Source organism: Scomber japonicus, chromosome 16, assembly GCF_027409825.1.
Source record: "Scomber japonicus isolate fScoJap1 chromosome 16, fScoJap1.pri, whole genome shotgun sequence".
NCBI classification, from domain to species: domain Eukaryota; kingdom Metazoa; phylum Chordata; class Actinopteri; order Scombriformes; family Scombridae; genus Scomber; species Scomber japonicus.
Genome location: NC_070593.1, coordinates 15,219,576 through 15,241,511, shown reverse-complemented (window position 1 = coordinate 15,241,511; position 21,936 = coordinate 15,219,576). Strand labels below are relative to the sequence as shown.

At 38.8% G+C, this 21,936-nt stretch overlaps 2 protein-coding genes across 4 annotated transcripts; both read right to left on the bottom strand.

The window, feature by feature from the left end:
- Positions 1 to 787: 787 nt before the first annotated feature.
- Positions 788 to 13,883, bottom strand: LOC128374928 (doublecortin domain-containing protein 2). Its single transcript, XM_053335147.1, has 12 exons — positions 13,600 to 13,883; positions 12,654 to 12,702; positions 12,265 to 12,341; positions 11,998 to 12,129; positions 11,289 to 11,444; positions 11,128 to 11,176; positions 7,373 to 7,505; positions 5,370 to 5,470; positions 4,638 to 4,766; positions 4,270 to 4,350; positions 1,595 to 1,664; positions 788 to 837 (listed from the first exon to the last, which is right to left on the bottom strand). The coding sequence occupies exons 1-12, from the start codon at positions 13,881 to 13,883 to the stop codon at positions 788 to 790; spliced, it is 1,311 nt and encodes a 436-aa protein (XP_053191122.1).
- A 2,393-nt stretch (positions 13,884 to 16,276) lies between these two features.
- On the bottom strand, positions 16,277 to 19,461 carry colec11 (collectin sub-family member 11). Of its 3 annotated transcripts, none has more exons than XM_053335452.1 (7): positions 19,341 to 19,461; positions 18,540 to 18,697; positions 18,360 to 18,431; positions 17,744 to 17,815; positions 17,584 to 17,637; positions 17,376 to 17,471; positions 16,277 to 17,188 (listed from the first exon to the last, which is right to left on the bottom strand). In XM_053335452.1, the coding sequence occupies exons 2-7, from the start codon at positions 18,670 to 18,672 to the stop codon at positions 16,779 to 16,781; spliced, it is 837 nt and encodes a 278-aa protein (XP_053191427.1). In that variant the 5' UTR covers positions 18,673 to 18,697; positions 19,341 to 19,461; the 3' UTR covers positions 16,277 to 16,778. The 3 variants fall into 3 exon arrangements, with proteins under 3 accessions (XP_053191427.1, XP_053191426.1, XP_053191428.1); XM_053335451.1 differs by having other exon boundaries at positions 16,278 to 17,188; positions 18,540 to 18,702; positions 19,341 to 19,439; XM_053335453.1 differs by having other exon boundaries at positions 16,280 to 17,170; positions 18,540 to 18,702; positions 19,341 to 19,439.
- Between the last annotated feature and the right edge of the window lie 2,475 nt (positions 19,462 to 21,936).

Sequence of the window (21,936 nt, the reverse complement as noted above, 5' to 3'; positions counted from 1 at the left end):
AATTACAAGGCTATTGTACATGGTGCCAATAACTTTTGAAGGAGAATCTAAGCCAAACTGAACCTGGTAGTATCTCTTGCTTTAATACATTGAAGTCAAAATGGAATATCCCCGATAAAGTATATGAAGGAGGTTGGGCAAGTACTTGGATGGTAGATTTGCTTTTAAAAAGGCCTGCTTTTTTCACTCAGTTGAAAAATTCTTTTCAAGGATAACAACTAGCAAAATATTGACATTTTGATGCAAAGCAGGTGGCAGACAGGTTTGATTCTGTTAGAGAGGATCTTGGGTTTCCTTTCACATCCCACTTCCCTCCACTACAGCGCTGAGTCTCAAGTTATGCAGTGCATCTGTGTCATCTGCAGATCCACTGCAACAGCTAGGGAGTATGAGGCATGAATGATGCAGAACCATTTATAAACAGTGACAACAATATAATGTGATAGGAACAGAAAAATGAGTGGGTCTGGAGTTTGCAACCAATAATGGGCTGTGATTTATTTCAAATGCCCCCTGCAGTGCCCATATTCTGTAGGGAAATCATAACCTGTACTAGAGTGTGTAAACTGTATCTGGACCACTGATACAATCAATATGTGGATAATTGAAAGAGAGGACATGTGTATGTTGTGAAACAATACTGATGTTGAATGTTGTCAGGTAGATAAATCTGCACATATGTGCATGCACATGTATGTGTATTTGTGTACTTTTATGATGGCATGGATGACACATGAGTGAAGGAGGGCGCCTGCTGTTAGCACAGGATGCAGTGATTTTCCTAGTGTCACACTGACATAGCGAACCTCAGATTGAAGGGCAGACAGTGATAACCACCTGCAGGGATTCACATCCCGTTTCATTTAGTCACCTTTGGAATTTTCACAAGGGACAATAGAGGATGTCGGGAAAGCATTGAATGGGCCTCACGACCAAAGCCTGTGTTTTGTAGGCAATTCAAATGAAATTGCCTGAACCAGCTGAAAGGCACACTCCCCCAACAAAGGAGAATGTCAAGTTTACATCATTGCTTCGGTTTGTATTTTACCACTATGCTATCTTTTTTCCACACTAATCAAATGTGTATTGCACTTATTTTGTTTTTTTTCCAGATGTGTTTTTCTTTAGATCAATCAAATAAATGTAAGGACATGCAATTCTACTTAGAATAAAAAGTCATAGAGAAAGAAATGGATTTTCACAGTAACAAGGTACATATTCCTCTCATTCTGTCTGATTGGTTCCAAATTACAAACGACATGGGAAATATAAAGAGTGGTGAATAATCCCTGGCTCTCAGCATGGCACACCTTGATGTGCAGGTGCCTTTAATACTAGAATAAGTCATCGGAGATTGGGGGGGCAAAAAAACCCACTCAAGCAGATGGTCTCCATAAAGCATGGCGTAAAGCTCTCCCAGATGTTGAGAGGTGGTTGCGGATCTGGTGACATGCGATGTGAGGGAGGAACTGGTAATGCAGAGTGTATTAGTGGTCTCTTTATGGGTGCATTAGATGCTGTGGAGGGGAACGCGGGGGCTGCTGCTGTGACTGCCAGTGAGCTACTACCAGGCTTTATGCTTTGATGAACCTACCCTTGAAAAACCAGAACATCCGTGACCGCATTCTGCCGAGCCTAGAAGACACCTCCCTCTCCTTAGCCTCCTGTAAAACATAAATCAGTTTCTCATATCATCATCTAGTCATATTCAATGCATATGCAGCTCTAATCAGTAAATCTGTCAACTTTCTCCTCTTTTAGTGATATATCAGATTCGTAATAATCTCCCACATATGCAGTAAATCTCTGAGAGAGCCTATGTTTCTTAAAATTCGGGCTACATGAAGCGAAGAAGTGAGAACTTCACTTGAAAGTTAGATATGGGGAGTAGAGTAGCAGTTTGGTTTAGGATGCCTCTGTATTGAGAGCTTCAGTGCATTCCAAAGTGTCATCTCTCTCCTTACCAATAAACAGTGGTCCAGACAGGAAGCCAGAATAAATTTCCCCAGTTCACTGTCCCCGCTGAGGACTAGCAGAACATCCCAGTCTGATTAATGGCTGTACACTGTCTAATGAACAGTAATTGAATGGTATAATGCAGTGGGTCCTTAAAAGCCCAGAGGAGTCGTCTTCTTCTGCCTTGCTCTCTGGAAAAGCAAGGCAGTGACATTGTCTAGAGTTGATTATAGTTGACTTTCCATGGGGAGAAAAGGGCCTTTGAAATGGCTAACCTACAGTAAGCTTCAGGGAATAGCAGCACGGAAAACAGCTGAAAGAAAAATGAAATGAACTTGGATTGGAAAAGGAAAGGAATGGATCAATGCGGAAGTCAATAACGGTTCGATTTTTTATCACAAAATTCTTAAGAAGAGGAAGACAATTGATCAAACATCCCTAGTTGTATTGGCATTTCTAACAATATTAATTAAGAAAAAATGCTTAGCTGACTGGTTGATAAATCAGTCAATATTGTTAAATCAAAACAAATGATAGTTGTAAACACAATACCACACCAGTGAGTACAAATCTACCCTTGTCCACATTTCCTCAAAGTGTATGACATCTACAACATAGACAGAGTCCCCCCTCATAAAATCAATCAGCTCTTTAACAGAGTGCACTCTAAAGGAAAACCCAACCTTCAGAAAGTCCAACAAAAGTCAGTCAAGTGATTATAAGAAAAGCTTTGATAAATGTGCATCAGGCTCTGGCCCGCCACCCTTCGCTCTCTTCCACTGAGATAGCCTGCCTTCACTCCCAGCGGACATCTCCACTTGGCAGAGATGCTGAATCTCGTTATTCTTTATTTGGCCTGGACCACACAGGTCAATATCACACGCGCACACACTGCCTCAGTGGGGTACTGTCTGTAAATATATTCACTATTTAAATTCAATGCTATAAATCATTTAAAGCTTCAGCTGAAAATGTAATCATGTAATTGAATTTGGTCATCAATATCTACTATATACATGCACATATACCGAGTGCAAGGGGTATTTCACAAGCACATATGAGCACCAGAGTGGGAGGAAATCTGTCCGAACCCAGCTCAAAGTATGAGTCATAGCAGTGCAGTTATCCCTCATTATTATTCACAGCCCTCTAAATGATGAGGTTGCCGACAACTAGACAGCGACAGTCTGTTTGGCCTCAAAGGGAAAAGGGAAGCGTGTGCATGAATGATGGTTAGACTTGAAGTTAAGTTTCACCTGCAATACTATTGTGTCTGGTCTGACAACAACTTTTAATCTAAAACATAGATGAATATAAAATAATTGCTGTAAAGCAAAAGCTTGGCATACAACATACAGTGCTGTGAGTGTTTTTATTTCTTCTTCCTTTATTATAGCTTTCCTACCACTTCAGGCTTAAATTATACTCGACTGTACTGTATAAACCACTCAATCCTGCTTAAGAAGTGGTGTGGCATGATGTTTTCAATTGTACAGCTTACTACCAATATTTTACTTTATCTTTATGGTACTTGGTAGGATGATTATTGCAAAAAAGTAGCTGAGTCTGTACAGGGATTATTATTATTATTTTCCATTACCTAATGGTCATTCCTGTGAATCCATAGTCAAACTGAATCAGCAACATTCATGTATGACTAAAAGCGATAAGTAATGAATGGCGCTATTGATGAGGTCTTTAGCCAGGGTCATAACTGGCCCCCAAAAGTCAATAATTATCCCGATAAGAATATTTTTATTGCAAAAGTGCATACGGCAGCAAAATCATCTCCACACCAAAACATTCCCCTATGGTGTAATTGCCACTGCCTGAAATTATAGTTTTCATTAAAACGAATGTTCAAGGTTATTGATTGCTTAAATAAGACTCAATATCTTCTCATTTTAAAAGCTAAATGAAATTGCTTGGAATAGTAATATCACCCAACTATTGTATGCATTCATCACAGTTACACTGCTTCATATTGCTGTCCCTCGAGGATTATTAAGCAAAATAAGTGTATTTAAATGAGTGTAATTTCTAGGAACCACAGATCCATGCAAAAACATCTGTATACACATCTCAGGCCTACTTCATCACTGTGAACACACATAATAACCAGTAAAGGAGCAGAGTAAAGGAGCAACATCAAATACAACAACATACTGTTATGGGACTCTACTCGAATCACAAAGACACACTTTTATGTGTTTTTTATGCTTGATGCTATGGTCTCACAGGACATACTCACAGTATTGTATAGCTGAATAGCTACAGCTACGCAATATAAACTCCCACTATGTGAACTTATACCTGGGGCTCAGGTGATTCTGTGTTTCCAGTACTGCACCCTGTGCCTTTTACTGACTCTCCTTGCCCAGGAGAAAGGCTGTGCTGGTAAATTCAGAGTACATAATTCACAGACAACCATGGAGAAAAAACAAAAAAAACAAAAAAACAGATTACACACACATTAGATGAAAGTATAGTTGCTGGAAGCAGGTCTATGTGACGTTCTTGCAATTGGAAATGGAAATGGTTATTACCATAATTGCTGGTTAGACCATTTTTATGTGAACTAATCTTAAAGCAAATGGAAAAATTGGACATAATAATAAAGTAAAAATGAACTAAACGTGATATAATATATAACACATGAAACTTATAATAAGTGTACTTACATCCTTCCTGAAACCTGCAGACAAAGGCTTCTGCAGACACAACCCATCTGAATCAGGGAGGGCATCCTTACAGGGACTTACAGTACACCTCCCATCCTCATATTCCTCGTCAACTATCTTGGCCTCAACCTACAGAGAGGGAAAAACAAGATCCCCCTTGGCTTACACTGTACTGTACGGCTGTATTGATTTTGTATATAAATATATATATATGCAACTTGTTGTATTGAGTTTTTTCATGCACCGTATTTTGAGCAGAAAAAAATACTATACTGCACTAGAAGTATATTCTGAATTCTGTTTGAAGGTGAAAAACACACAGATGGGTAAAGCTTAATGGGAAGAAGATGGAGAGTGGATGCCATGGCAGCAGACACTTTCTTCAGCTTAATTCACATCTGGCATTAAATGTAAACAGCTTGCTGTGATATTTATCAGTGTTCATACTTTACTGTTCATACCGTTTGTTTGTTTGCTTCCAGTGACAGCAAGCTCTTAAATTATGACAACTGATGAGCTTGTATAAAGTCAGAGGCATATTATTAAGCATACTGTTAAGTTAAATGGAATGAGCAAGTGTCCAAATGGCCTATGTTTGTCTACAGTGATGCTGATGATAGTGTTTTCAGAGTGGAATCAATTTTCACTTCCTGTCTGATAACTAGACCCAAGCTGGTTCAAGACTGTGTCTTAAAGACCTCATCAGGCTGCAGTATGGAGTTGCTGTTTTACCTGATCAATTGGGAGATCCACCTTCAACTGGCCGTCTTCTTGCACCTCTGTTGCTCCTGCCGTCTCACTTCTTTTGTTTTGTGCATTGAACACGCTGCATTCTGAGAAAAGTGATTAATCACAATTACCTCATCTGCTGGCAGCCACCGTCTCATTCTTCTGCACACTCTCATTCTCTCTCCCTCACTATCCCTCCATCCGTCACTGCCCTCCTGTCTTCTCCCTTTTCCTTTCCTGTTCAACTTCACAAGAGATCAATGTTGCTGTCAAGCCATTTATTTATTTAGAGTGGTCCCGCGGACGAAAGGGCCACAGAAAGCCACAGCTGCCCTGCCACAAATATGGCCAGCCGGTGTGAACTTTCAGTCTAGGGTTAGTTCTTGACAGTGACAGGTTGCTCTTAATGCATGTGGGGAATAGCTTATACGGCAACGTCAAACAGTCTTTTCCTCGTAAACAAACTCGTTTTTGTCTGCAGCTGCTGGATCTGATACAGGGTGGAATGTGAATAATGAAACACAGTATTGAAGTTGAATCTACTTCAATAAATAGCCTTAAGTAATTTAATTTAAATAATGAATAACCAACCATATTAGATTAATCAGTGATAAGACAAAAGGCACAATGTATGGAATAATATATTTGGTTCATAAAGTAGATTTAGCTTAAAAAGGCAAGTATGCAGCTATAGGCTTTTTTGTAGGCTTAATTATGTTTTCCAGTCAAATATTAATCACTTATTTATGACAGCTAGGGAAAGGCAAAATGATTAAAGAAAGCTGGTGCCACAAGCTCTGCTCCTGTAACAGGTGATGCTTATAAACACTATTTTGAGCTATTGCCTGTATTATGTCTTCTAAGAGTTGTCTGAGTTATAAAGAAGACTTATATGTATAATCTTAGCTCTGGGGCCTTTAGAAATGTGTTTTATGGGAGGAAACCATACTAGAACTAAGATTAAGTATTCAAAGTATCCAAAATGTGGCCAGGGAACTGCACTCTGGCTTAGATACAAACAACAGCATCAATATGAGCTGAGAAAGAGAGAGAAAGTCAGTTATATTTAATAATGTCACCTAACTTAGTTGTAACATATGAAAGGGTGTCAAACTGTGGCAATTAGCCTAGCTCTGCTATCATATATTGTCATGTTATTTGTGGCCTGAGATAAGTCTTTCAAGTTAAGTCATTGTATTATTGTGCACAGATGGCAAAATAAACACCCATGAAAGAACAGCTTCTGAGTAACAGAGTAGCGGAAGCCGAGACACAATTACTGTCTAATAATGATATACAGAGTATCTCTTTTAAACAGCACAACAGCTAATGTTCAAACCCATCAATGTATAGCAGTATTTTGTCACTTTTATGATCCTTCATCTGCGTTATTTGTGATTAATAACTTATTACCATTTTGATTCCCACATCAGAGGAAAATTGGAGCATTTTGTTTTTCCCCTACATAGTTAGCAAGGCTTTATGGATAAATATTCAACAAAATGGCCTGATTGAATTCATCTATGATTTAAGCCTCCTTCACGGTGTTTGAAGTCTTGTTCTATTTAATATTCACAGAAAAGAGTTGTGTTTCCTTCAAAGAGCAGGGAGCTGTGTTCTGTTCGGACTTTAAAGAACAGGTTAAGAATCCAAAGAAAGCTCCATCAGCTGCCAAACTGTTTTTTTCCTCTATGCTCCCAACCCACACTGGAGCCATATAACAATTAGTTTGACATGCACAGACGGAGGATTGTACAGTAAAATGCTGCTCAGTCTCATACATGTGCACAAATGTACCCCAAGCATGTACACTTGCACATGTTCTCATACCCAAACATTTGCATGTATGCATACATTTTGCCATGGCTTCAAACGCCAACAGCTTTCTTCATATCAGCATAGTGAGAAAAATAGGGGTTGGATTTAAGAAAAACAACAACAAAAAAACACTATGATGACAACAAGGGGCAGGAAGAGAAATATTTCTATAGAACTGCTCTGCTCACCCCCTATTGGGAAGAGAACTGGGTTCCTGGACACCTGCCTCTGTTGTTTGGTTCTATCCAGCTTGGCTGTGTGTTTCTTCATCTGGCCCCTGGCTGTGTGCTCAAGGTCCTCTCCACCGCTTGTGTGAGCAAACTACACCGAGAGACAAAAGAGAGGAGAAAACAGGGGCACAGATTAAGGCATATTTCCTAAGATTTCTCTGTGAATCATCAATGACTTTTTACTGTTGTTTTGTTAAGAGGAGGAAGAAAAAAAGATACAACATGGTGGGGCAAAACTTGTTTCTGCTCTCTTTTCAACGCCTTTTTACATTTTCCATTGATCTCAATTTTTCATGAGCTGATATGCTTTGTAGCTCCCCTGTGACTCCTACTGTATTGAATTCATCTGGTTCCAATACATCCCATGCACAACCTATCAATCACTAGGGAGCGTGGCAAACTAATCATTTATTGATGAAATGGGGCAGCCATGAATTTCTAACTGCATTTGTCTTATTTATCAAGCCAGATCAAACAATGAAAATCCAAACAAGCTTTAAGGGAAAGGGAGGGAGTCGGAGGGAATAACTTATTCTTCAGCAGTAGACAGCAGAAGGTTATTGATGGAGAGGGGAGGGGGGAAAAAGAAGCTGGGGACTTAGTTGCATGGTGGGAGAGTGAGGGAGTGAGAGAGGAAGAGAGAGAAAAAGAGAGGGAGCAGTGGAGAGAGTTCAGAGTGATGTTCAGACAGCAGGGTACACATCTGAATTAATGCTTCCACAAAAGGCAATTTTCTCCTCACAGGCTCCTCATCCCCTCTGTAGGTAGCAAGGTGAGGTATGTCTCCCTTACAGAGGATGAGAGACACAGACAGACAGAATGGAAGAGAGGAGACTTAATGTTTCTTTTCAGCTACAGTGCTCTTTGCTGCAGCTGCCTGGCTGGGTCCCTGGGCTGGCTCGGGGGATAGTGTAGTGATCTCAGGCTTTCACCAGAATACACTTCTAGCAATGGTGTTTGGAAGCTCACTAACATGGAGTCTGGGGAATAGCAGCGTTGTTTCTTCACTTGTTTGCTTTCTTTAATGCAGAGACAAATTCTGTTGGTATTCTTTTGAATTTCTACAGCCATTGGTGGGCCGAGGGAGAAAAATAAAACAACAAAACAAGAGTGAAGTTTGCCTGGTATATTCAGCGAAGGCGAGTTGAAACAGAGTTCACATGCTAGTGTTGGAGTGTCCACAATCACAGATCAAAGACAGAAGAGCAGTGGTACTGTCATAGCATTAAGCTGTTAATTCAGTTTGGTAACCTCAATTCGTCTGTGAGTGATGTGAAACAACTCAATGATAAAGTTCAAAATCAAAATACATCTGGGCAATCAAAAATTGAACTGCTTGTTCTCCTTGTTTACAGCCTGGTGGTGAGATGCAAATAGATCTTATTTAAATCAACAAAGTTACATCAAGAATGTCTCACTCAGGGAGAGTGGTGAGGAGGGCGCAGGGGAGGAGAAAGCAGGGGACACGGGGTGCTGCAGAGCTGAGAGAGTACAGTACAAGTAGCAGCGCAAATGGAAACACAGCGGTGGAAAAGCTGAGGTCATCTAGTCTCTCGCTCTGCATTACATATCTACAGTACTGTGCCCTGTGGGAGCAGACAACTGGGTGTATCAGGAGGCCCCAGAGAGAGAGCAAGAGAAAGAGAGTGCTAGAGTTTGTGTGAAAGGGGCTCAGGGGGACAGAGCAGCAAGTAATCTGTGGCCCTCTCAAGTGGCAGAGAACAGGAGTCAACAAGAGGACACTGTGATATGATAGCCAAGGGAAAACGGGGGTCCCAACCAATTGGACCAACCAGCCTCCAGCCATACTGGCTGTGGTATCAGTTGGAGCCACTCCCTGGCCGGGTCCTCAGTGAGCAGACATGCTGGCAGCAGTGAGGGGGTATAGTTTTCCACGGGGCACTGCTACTTCCCCTCAATGAGATCATCCAGGAATAACAGAGAAATGGGAGGCAAGTCATTGCTGATGTCAGGGAGTGCAGCTAACAACCTATTCAAGTTTAGTCAGCCTTTCTGGGCTGTTTTCACAGGATGCTTTATGTGAAGCACATGAGAAGCACAATTGCTCTGCTCATTGTGATTACTATAATATCAAAGTACTTTGCTTTGATGCACACCATTATTCTCCTTTTCCCTTTTTTATCCTTCCCTTCCCTATTAATCTTCTCTATGTGCCATGTCTACCTCAAAGGTTTCTACCTCATCATGTCTGTGAACACCTAACTCAGCATATATGCTTGCTTCCAATGGGAACATGGTGTGCTGGAGAGCTTCAATATTACACTCTGCAGAGCCGTCAGTTTAGACTTCAGTGGATGCACCGGACCAGATGTCTCATTCAGCAGCACAGAGACGCTCCGTCGCCGGTGCACACAGGACAGACACAGTTCCCATACGGGGAGGTTGTGAAAGCAAGGTTACATTTTACACAGCCTCAGTGGGCATGTTTAAAGGATCTTTTTACAGGCATTTCAAACCAGACTGCTGTTGTTTTGTGAGGTCAAACTGAAATTAATGACAAACATGACCCTATAAATGTATGTGTAATCAGTAAGCCAAACAGCTGACAGATCAAGACAGAGTGGGCAATTTTTGTCACATGATTCTTTTCCCCTGAAAGGTCCTTATTAACTGGTCAAATCATGTTTACAAATTCATGAGGGATCAGATATAGAGGCAAGGGGAGTAAAATGCGGCAGCATCATGTCTAGTGAATGACTAATACTACAATGAACAGCTAGATGCAAAACACAGCCATAACTCTGTCTCTGTCTCCACCTCATGGTATTGAATGAAATGGCAAAGGATACATACTGCACTTGTAGCACTATTGACTCCAATTTTCATACCTAAAGTGCTAGGACTGAAGCTCAGTTAAGCAGTTAAGTCTGATAACTTTGTGTGAGGTTTGCATCTGTTTTATTCTTGGATGAGTTATAATATATTAAAAAAAAGATATCAACAGCCACAAACTGATTCTAATATCACTAATAAATATTCATTTTATTTCTGAATATAATGGTAGTCAACCACAGGTACAGCTAGAGATAAGGCAAGGGGCATTTTTCTCCATCTGAAAAAATTGGCATCTGCCACAGCATTGTCATCTTTCATGGTTAGAAAAATCAGATGTCAGACACATCTCTCACAGGAGGCCCCCTATCTCCACCTCAACCTGCTGAGTGGGCATGTTCTCATCTTCACTGTGTGATTTGGTGTTTGTCTCGGGCCCACAGCAGCGCAATCCTCATATGGATTCAAAGCATTTCACTGTCTACTTAATCTCAATACAAATTGTCCCAGTTCTGGTTTGAATAAGAGATTTTTTTTTTTGTTTTCAGTCTGTGAAGTCCCCCTGGTGCATATGATCTGTCTATGAGGCTCACTGCACTTGATCAAGTGGGCCAGCCTGTCTCTGTGGGGATTACCCATCAAAGTGGAAAGCAACAGTAACTCAATGCCTCCTGCAGACAGTGATTGATGATAGCGCTGTTTCATAACGAATTGCACCCCCACAACAAGTCTCACACGTGGGAAATGTTAATTGAAATGCTGTGTGTGCAAAGATACGCTTTTCAAATGTGATACTACCATAGGTGTTACAGCAATAAACTAGAGGGAATTTAGGAAAGAAATGTAACAATTTCACACGCCGCAAGAAAGTTAATATCCAGTTGGCAAACTGCACTCAATTCTGAAGTGATAATACCCACCGCAGCCTTTGCATGTCTTGTCTTTCTAATAGTGGGCTGGATGTCTTGGCTGCAGGGAAAAAAGCAAAACCAGACATGACAAATTTATCTTCTCTTTCATTTTCCCATTGATAAAGTAATACAGTGCTAATTTTCAACAGTATTTATACATACAAACTTACCCTTCAGCCATGTGGTTTCCCCTGACTAAATCCCTGTTGGGGACCCACTGGTTGTATGGAAGAGGTTTAAACCTTTCTGCACCAACTGCGACATAGTGCTGGTTATTCTCTAGCTCAATGGGACCAGGTACAGGATGTCCATCTAATGTGTAAAGCCTGGGAACTCAAATAAAAGAATAATACAAATTGAAGCAATGTTTTGGTGCGGTTTGGACTATGTTTAAGTGTAATGAATGGGAAAAAGACATAGTTAGCTGCTTTCAAATAGTGCGTGAGTGTTTCAATCTAATGTTTGCATATTTTAAAAAATTCTCTCCCAACAGAGTTGATCTACCAAGCAGTTCTGGATTAACTCCAATGAGCCTGTCACAACCAGGCATCATCCAATCACTAATTTATCAGAAAAGATTCTTCCACTCTGCTATATTTATCTGCATTTGAACTGAGTGGAAAACGCTCATCTATATTAGAGTAGTGACTGGTTATCTTAAGAACTTTTAATCAACTGCACTTCCTTGCACAACAAGAACATTATTTGTGTCATGCAAAAACATCACAACACAAAAACATTAAAATATTTTTTGGAGTCATGGCCTAACTTTTTAAAACAGAGAAACTACAGGTACTGTATACGTTTGCTTACCGTTAACCCACACATGACTTATTTAAAAACTGTAAGGGTTCATAATGTATTGATGTTGTACAGTACCTGTACACAGCACCAGTACGAAGACGCACTTTGTCTGTCACCATGGTTAAAACATTGTCCCAGCTTCGGAGAGTTTGCTTAGGAATCCGTACTCGAACAGGAGGAACCAGGATTTCTCCATTGGTAAAAACACTATGAAACACAATACACATTGAGACATGGAGTTTATCCCATCTCTGGAAAAAAAAAAGTAAACTATACATGATTTCTATCGCTGCATAGCACAACAGAGAACAATTTTGTATCCATTTTAAAATCAACACTCACTGTATTGTGCAAGACTCATCTGTAGTTCTCCCCCAGCGGGCTGAAGCCACAATTCTGCTGTGAACAACAGGACGGATCTGAAAATGTCAACAGCAAGAAAATAAATATGCACCCGCTGTAGTTAAAAATGGCCCATTTTCAGGTGTATGATTCAAACTCTTTACATTACTTCACACAAATGACAGAAAATCTTTGTTTCTTTCACAGTTTGATTGATATTATTGCCATTCAGTCCACTGTAAAGTCAATATTTAAGCTTCAGCCACCTGCAAAAGAATGATCTATGTCATCATATGGTCACACTTTAAGCTATAGCACCTCAAAATAAAGGTAGTTTAATCATTTTCAGTCCTGTATAACTATATAGAAAACAGAGGGAGTGACCATACCTGTTCTTTCTTCTTGTCTGGGGGTTTCTTGGTTGTTATCTCACAATAGCTGGAAGGCATTAAAAATGATGTAAGTGGCTCAAACAAGCTTCAGGTGTTACAAGTGAAAATGTACAGTAAGTGTCTATTGAGGTACATGCAGGAGATCTGTAGACTGGAAAATAAAACAGATTGTGCAACTTAATATGTAATAAGAAATGTTCTAGAAATTATGTTAATGGTTAGCTGGAATATAGGAATATGGTCCACAAGACAAATACAACCCGAGCCACTGATGAAGAAATATTTAGAATATAGCATAGTTTATACCTGAAGAACATACTCCTAAAATTAAATTAGGGTCAATTGCAGTATGTGATGCAACCCAATGTCAATTGGTGTAACCAATATTTTTTCATAAAAATCTGATTATGTACAGAAATGTACATGTGAACTAAAATGTGGAATAAATATAATCCTCTTTTAGCAACACAACACAGTGTTTTTAACAAATTTTACATCATTGGCCCAACTCATTTAGAAATAATTGTTGTTTTTAGGATATGTCCTGCTCAATATCAACAAAATGCTTAAATGTAGAAATATTCCAAAAGGTTTCTTTTCATTTAATGTTTTTTTAAATGAAGTAATTATTTGTATAAGTGCACTTAAATACACTTTAGGTGGACAAAATATTGAATATTTATCATTATTTTACGGTTACACCATTTGACATTTTCAGAAGTATTCAGTCTTCCTTTTGATTAAAAAAATGGTGCAAACATCATCAAATGACATGAAATCAACACAAATACAAAATGTACATTTTAACAAACCTGATGCTGCTTTTAAAACTATTTTTAAGATATTTTATAATTGCTCATCTTGCCAACCCTTTTTTTGTCACTAAGCCATTAACAGCTGTATATTGGGGATTCACCTCCCCACAGTACAGCATGATACCTACTTCAGTCTTTTGAAAGGTTCATTTCTCGATGCCACATACACCCCCCCGTGCGCCAAGTCGTCCAAACGCTCGACTCTGTGGCCCTGCTTGGGAGTGTACAGCCTCCTCACGGCGCCAAACGGAGTTTCAAGCCCTCTGGTCAAAGAGGTCAAGAAATTGTCAAAAGTTCCCACATGACGCGGGTTCACAACTATTTTTCTTCCGGGAAAGAAAGCGTCCCCGTTCCTGTAGACAATAATTGTTTTTGTTGGCGGCAGGTCACCTCTCCCTGATGTTCTCTGCATACTTCACCAAGCTAGCGTTAACAGTTGAGGGGGAAAAAACACTAAAACGGCATTTGATGTGAAAAGTAAATGGGTCACTAGCAGGTGTGTTGAGCCTCCGGAGACGTAATTGGAGCTAGCATCTGATATGGAAACCAAGTTTTCCACAGGAGAGGTGTAGCATCCAGATACCTATCCACCGTGTGTTGTTGTTGTTGTTGTTTACTGGGCTCTACCTTTTGTATGCACGCTCTTTTATAGTGTTTGATTCTAAAATGTAAGTGTTTCTAAGGCAACAGGGGTCATAGTAACGGCAGAGTAGGCCAATAGGCTATATATGTAGCATCATTCATTTGAGTTATGTTTAGGCTACAGCTAATTCAACATTATGAACAATGAAATGTTTAATTTCTCTGCAAGTGACATAATAGGCTTGTCTTTCTTTCTCTCTTTTTTTTCTCTTCTCTTCTCTTCTGTTTTTTTTTTTTTTTTGCGTGACGATAAATCCTTATTCTGTGATCTCTGGACACCTACCATTGAATGAACCAGATTCAGAAGTCCATGATGGTTTGCATTTTGAAGACTGGCTTCTGCAGCATACTGGAACATATAGGGTAAGTTTTGCATTGCAACAATATAGGCCAGGTAAATTAAAAAAGATACACTGTAGTAGATTATAACATGATTTAGTTTGAGTAGATATCCCAGTAGTAAAATAAAAAAAATAACTCTAAAACTAGACATTAAAAAAAACCCTTGGCCTGAATGGCTTTCTGGGTAACATTAACCCAGTTTTGTGTCAGTGCTTTATTGAGCCAAACTGGGCAAACTTTTAACCTAGTGATTTTTAGTGTGTAGAGGAAAAACACAATGGGCAAGTCCTGCTTCTCTATTTGAATGGGAGTCCAGTTGGCTTTACTTTAGCCAGAGTGTGCTTCACCAACTTCTTCCCCTGCCTCTCATTTTCTTATTTTCCACATGGGCTTGTACTGCTATGACCTGCTGAAATCTATCAAATCTATGAAAACTTGTTTCAAAAATTATTTAATACTGTGGAGGGAGCAAATAATGTAATCAATTTGTTTGTTTATTGTTATAGATTTGTATGTTTTTAAGTAGCTGCATGACTTCTGACCTTTCACCTCTCTACACTCCATTTTGTCAGATTACTTATGATTGTGCTCCTATATAATACCTTCCCAAGTCAGTTTTCCTAGTTTTTAGTTGTTTACTTAGGAAACCATTTAAACCTTTAATTATCATTAGGTACTGTAGATGTTACAAGCACATGCTAAAACACCACTACTGTATTTCATTATCAAGCAGTACATTTCTACAGTGAATATAGAAGCAATAATGGAGTCACATGCAGTGCTGTATGTGTTTTTTCTCTTATTTTCATTACGCTGAAGCCCTAATCTCCCTTTTGCAGGCCATTTCACCACAGACTGTCCACTGTTCGACAGAGCTGTCCAAATTGTTTACTACAAAGGTAACCAAAGATTGCACCAACAATGGCACCTAATTGGTCTATGCCAGACAACTCCTGGTCAATTAAATGCATAATTCATCTTGGCATTAATTATTCATCTCTTAAGGGACTGGTGCTGTGCTTTATTAGGAGGACTGCATCATGCATATTCAAATTCATTTTCTTAGAGGGATGCAATAAGATGTCATCTCAGCTGGGATGCCCATCCTAAAAAAACAATAGGTCTGTAAGACAACTTCTATTGATCATGCAGCTAAACCATAGAGGGTTTGCAAAGAGGAAAGTGTGCAAAGTCTTAATTTTGTGTCTCAGCAAACATTACACTGTCTAATGGTTACTGTATAATTAATCCATTGTTAACTCTCATGTGTTTAGATAATGTTATTTTTAAATAATAGTCATGTCACTTCAAAATTGTCAGTGTTAATTTTAAAAAAATCAACACTACATGCCATTGTGTTTAGTCTACACATTGTGTTTTGTAGTGATATTCTTCCACTGTAACTGCAGAATGCCTCCTGTGTCTTGTCAAGCAGAGAAACAAGGGGAATGTTTAATTTAGTACACTTAAAAGTAAAGGCTACCCACTTTAACAATCACAATTTCTACAGTAATCACTGTGCCCTGGTGGTTAAGTCTTCTGTTCAAAACCCAAACCTAATGATAACAGATGAGTCCTCATTCTGTAGTATGTAAAAGTCTTTTGTGTGCAATGATATAGCATCTGTGTCTACTGAGCAGTACATTATACTGAACATTCACTTTTGAGCCTGTAGAGTAAATGTGAAGTAGTGACAGTGAGGCAGCAATTACGTTTTTTTACCACTAGGTGGAAGCTTTTTCAGGATTTTGTTGAAGGCACCCTGCCATAAAATAACTGAAATCAACAAACATGGAGGCAGGGAATAATGTACAAATACTGTCATTATCAGTGAATGTTTATTGTACAGCAATCATAAAATGTATAATATGAATACAGAATGCGTATTGTTTCCTTTTTATCTTGATTAAAAGCACACAACTGAACCATCTACTGCCCTCTACATTTACTTATTTGTCTTGTTTGTTGATGTAAATATTGCTCAATATAAAAAGTCAATACTTTGCCTTGCATACTGTTGGAAACACTAATAAATCACAGAGTATGGAATTAATGTTGTGCATAAAATAAGTAAAATTCTAACAGAAGAACAAAAATGCATGTTGTGTTGTGACTTACGAAAATAAATAGCTCATAAGGAAAAAGATAGTAGAAAATATGCTACTTACTACTACTAACTTGTGTGTCATTTTGTCATGTTATTTACAGATCCAGTAGAAGACAGAACAGACACAGTAAAGTACATCTTACTTTTGTTTTTTGTTTTTTTAATATATAAGGTCTTTATCCATTATTTCAGCAGTCTCTTCAACATAGACTAAACTCAGACACTGTCTTTGTCAAATTCACAAACAAAATACATGGTGGGGTGGCATGCCACATCAGTCCACTCCCCAGAGGCCACCATCTCAGCACAGTCCTCATCATCATAGGCATTGTTGGGCTCTCCTTTCCTCCATTTGCTGAAAGTAGACATGGGAGAGTGATCCACATAGATGAAAACACCCTCACGGTCCAGGTCATTAATGCCAATGTAGACTCTGCTCAGGCCCGCATCTGTTATGTATCCTGCAATGGCTGTGTTGGCTCCTTCATCCTTGGGCATGGCCAGGTGCCCTCCCCTCGTCTGACAGTAGACCTCTGCATCAGTGTAGCGTTTCTCCTCCTTCACCAACAGATAGACCTTACTGTCTGTCTCTTTTATGCCAGCAACAGCTGCAGGGGAGGGCAGTGCTGAAAAATGAGGACTTGTTTTTCTATAAATTTCACATTGACATGTCCAGCATTTGTACTTCTTTGACTGTAACAAGTGAAGCAATAGCATGGATACATGAAATGATAACAGTGAAGAAAAATAAACATTGTACACTGATTTGAGTACAAATATGTTTGCGATAGACTCAGAATGCTAAAATCATACCATTTTTAATGAACTTCAGTTCAGAGGATAGCTGTGCCACAAGAATGTCCATCTCTCCAATCATCTTCCTCATTGGCGTGCACTCACATGGAACACCTAATAAGACAAAAATTATGGGAGATTACCATATTAATTAGTTTCACCCAATGTGTGTTTAATCCTGCAGAAATATTTTTGACAAACTGAAAAAGATGGTTTTATATTTCACCTGGCTCTCCATGGGGGCCCCTTGGACCTGGATCTCCCATATCTCCCTTTACACCTGAAATAGAAAATATGTGATTATTCATTTTTAAAAATAAAACATGCTGTAAACTATGTCTTTATAAACAGAATAATATTCCTCCGTCCAAAATACTTATAATGACCTTTCATTCCACTCGGGCCCACTTTTCCATAACGTCCCATGATGCCTTTCTGTCCTTTAAGCCCAGGTTGACCTGAAAAGGGTGTGTGTGACAGGAATATTTTGTATTGTGCAATGTATTACAAAAACTATAACATCTCAGCAACATTTATTTAGACATTGTGCACCTTAAAAAAATTCAAATGTTACGAATACTTAATACCTGAAATTCTCAAACTTTAAAATGTTGATGTTGTGCAATCTCTTCCAGTATTTTACAAATATGTGAACACCCTCCACTCCTCATTAAAGTCTTCAGTAAACACTTCAAAACTGAAAATCTTTCTCCTCCAACCTCTCACCCAAATGTAAACACACAGCCATCTCTGGATGGCTTGTTAGTGATGTAACAGCACATTATCAGCCTGAGAAATGTGATCTTTGGCCCAGCTCTTTTTGTTTTAGGCAAATGGTAGTGGTGAGAAAATGAAGAAAAGCATACATTTGGGGGTATTGCAAATTCTTTTAACTATAATGAGAACCAGCATATTCCTCAAGAGGGATGATACTCTAAGAAAATACATTTTTGTTAAACATAAAAATCAAGACAAATATTCTCCAGTACAAAATATGTATACCAATTTCTCCTTGAGGGCCAACTCTTCCTGGTCTCCCTGGTGCCCCCTTTTGCCCTTTCTCTCCTGGTTCTCCTTTTGCAAAGAAGAGAGTAAAAAAAAATCAGAAAACAGAAATGAAGATAAATTCTATTTTTGATTAGTTTGTAAGGTGCATGTGTGAAAGCATGTAGAACAGCTTGCCTTTGAGTCCCGGGACAAGGATCTGGACAGTGCAGGGCTCCTCTGTCAAGTGCTGTCCATAAGATGTCTGCAATGTTAATAAACTCAGCACATACATTAGTATAATTGGCAGTAAATGCTTCTGTCCTCTCATCCTTCTACATGGGCCAGTTGGTAGGCTATACTGAAGAAACAGGAGAGATTGAGAAAATACAAATCATTAAAATGTATGCACAACATAGTTATCTCTAAGAGAATGTAGTATTTCTGATCTGAAACAGGGGAATCGGGAGCAAGCATTTGTTTCAGCTGCAAATTGATAATACAAGTTCATCCCATAATATATTAGTATCATCATTCCATCATCCATTACATCCAGTTCCACAGAGGCAGGCTACCAAATTCCTGCAAGAAAACACCCCAACTGCAGTCAAAGCAAGCAAAAATCTAAAAAAGAAACTACACATGCAGCATTTATTGCATAAAAATAAACCCCAAAAAACCTTGAAAAAAGCACAATTATTTTTCCTGAGAAATCCTTGGGTGTTGCCTTAACTCCCTCTGCACGTTTATAGCCATAGACGCCAGTTTAATGAGCAAAAACATTGTTTAAAACCGATCCATTTATATCTTCCCAATGAAATACAGTAAGACTTGATGTAACCAGGTAAGGATATACAAGCCACATTCAGAATCTTATTTACATGAACGAGCTTTGTTATAATAAACTTGGCATCACTAATGTTAGGAATACATATAATATCTGAAATAAGTTATTATCACTTTAACAATATAATGCATTTCAAAATGTGTATGGCTTACCTGTCGAATAATTTTCCAAAAAGAAGCAGAAACTGTTGCCAGCTTGCAGGAGCTTTGAACACTAGTGGTCCAACAGCAACATTTCCTGCTCCTCCACAGGCACTGCAGAATGTGTGTATGATAGGACTTTTATAAACACAGATAAAGTCCAAAGCAGCTGGGGCCCCACAGATAATTAGCTGGGAAAGTAGTTGAATGATTGACAGCAAAGAGGCCGATAGCTGCACTGACCAAACTGCACACTCTATCAGAAGAAAAAGTAAATAAATCTACAAACCTTTTTGGATAATTTCAGATGATCAATTCTAGCATTTATTCAAGGATGTTCACTACCTTATTACCTATGTAGTACTGTACTGCTTTGCCTTTGCTTTAGGTTTCAGGGTCTATATAGTATGAAAAGATTTCTTATCTCTATGCTCCTTAGAAAAAATACACTATATTTTGTGTCAGATTTTATAAGATTAATGATACAATAGAGCCAAACATATAGTGTAATTTTTCTTGTGAGGACAGGATCATATAAATGTGCAAATGTTTACTTTTTGGAGCAACACAACAAGGAAGCATGAAACGTTGTGGCAGAATCTGGTCCTCTCATTCCTCTACAAAGAACTTACTGAATTATTCAGGAAGTCCGTTTAATGAATTTTGTGTAGTTCTTACCCAAATAACATTGTGATTCAACATCAAGTATTCCAGTTGCAGTTAAGTGAAAGCAAATACTGCTGAAGCTAGGTTCATGTATCTTTTTGGCCATTAGATTTTCTTTTCAACCCTCTTTTAATATCTTTGTTCCAATGAGTAATGGCTCTGTCTCGTTCAAATGTTCTATGGTATGGCCTACTTGCAAATTTTCTGCACTTTGATGTCCAAGAGTCAATCCAAGTCAAGCATTTAGGGTTTTTATATAAATACACTAGTTCAGTTGTGCTGCGAAGCATTTGTGCCCTCATAATTTCCACCTGAGTGCAATGGCTCTTTGTGATGTTCAGCTCTCCAGTGCATGCCTTCTCTGCTGCCCTGCATTTCTGTAAAAGACTAAACTGGTTTGGGATTCAGCTTTAGACATACATATCTGCTTCTCCCATATTTGGCCACCTGATGGAGCTATTGTCCATGCAAGCACAGCAGTAGCTTTAAGCAAAAATGGACTTTGGCAGAGGAAAATGTATCAGCCGTTTTTCCTTTGCAAAATGTCGGTCAGTACAACATTAACTCACATACCACACAATGGAAATTATGATTAAAATCAGAGATTTTCCAAATCCAAACAGAAATCAATCCTAATATCAGCAACAGAAAGTTACAGTGATTGTATGTGTTAGTTTTAACAGAATAAAAAGGAATGAGCAAATAAACAAAATTATGCAGTGAACAATTGCCTGTTTTTTGCTTCAAATCCAAACGTAAAATATGTCAGTGACTGATATGGTAAACTGGTGCTTGTCTTTGTTGTGCATTATTTAAGATGCCATGCAATTATTAACTTGGACTTATAACTTGTGAACAAAAAATGTCCTGTTAGTGTTTACATGCTGTCATCTAGTGTCAGTAATCAGATATGCTCCAATACAGAAGTATCAGATATCCTAATTAGATTTACAAACCCAGAGGTGGCTTTCAATGGTGGATTGGGTGTCTCCTTCAAAAATCCCCCCAAACGTTTTAGATTACCTGTCTCTGAAATATTTATGACTCTCAAGGCAACATTTACTGTCTTTTCATTGCAGCCAGGGCACCCATAATCAGGTGTGTGATCCTCTCTCAACTTTGTTGAAGATTATGGTGATCAAAAGAAAGAAGTCAATACATTTAATAACTTAAGCAATACAACAAAATTAACAAGTAGTATTGTGTAGTGTATGTGGTCACATATGGGTAAAGATAGCTGGTTGCTGACATCTGATGTTCTGTATACAATTTATTATTTTTGACCTCCTGCATTTTTTAAACGAAAAAAAAAAAACTTCTATTCTTAAACAAGCAAACACAAAACAGTCCATTCCCAGTTCCAAAACTGCAGTTTGATTTAAGTTTATTTATTCTGTATTCCGCATTTTAGTCTTCATCAAATAAAAAAAGAAACATTACATTTTAGAGCACTCACGTGCATGTATATTTGTAAAGGGATTGAACTGTGTCAGCGTTAAAGTGTTCTCTGTAATGTTGCTACGAGGAAACAATGGCGAGTTTGGAAATGTGTCTGGGGTTTACCTGACACAGGATCTTACGAGCAGCACCTCAACGCACCTTCAATAGTTTACAGTCACAGTGACGTCACCTGTGCTCACCGGAGCTTGAGCACAGCCTGTCATCCAGACAGACAGCCTGCAGCTCCGTCTTTCCTGCACCGGGAGAAAAAGTCCGAGAAAGCTGGGACTATTGGTACAGCCACATATCCGGATGAGGGACCTAAAACTCTTGACATTGATGTAAATTTGACTGTCTGACAGATAGGAGTCGTAAGTGTCACCCTTATTGAAACTTTTATACTTTTTTGCGAATAGCCAGGACCAGAAACAGCTTGAGGTACTTCGTATTTTCTTCACAGTAACCTTATCCTGAAATAGCCTAGACTGAGTGCAGTTTCTTC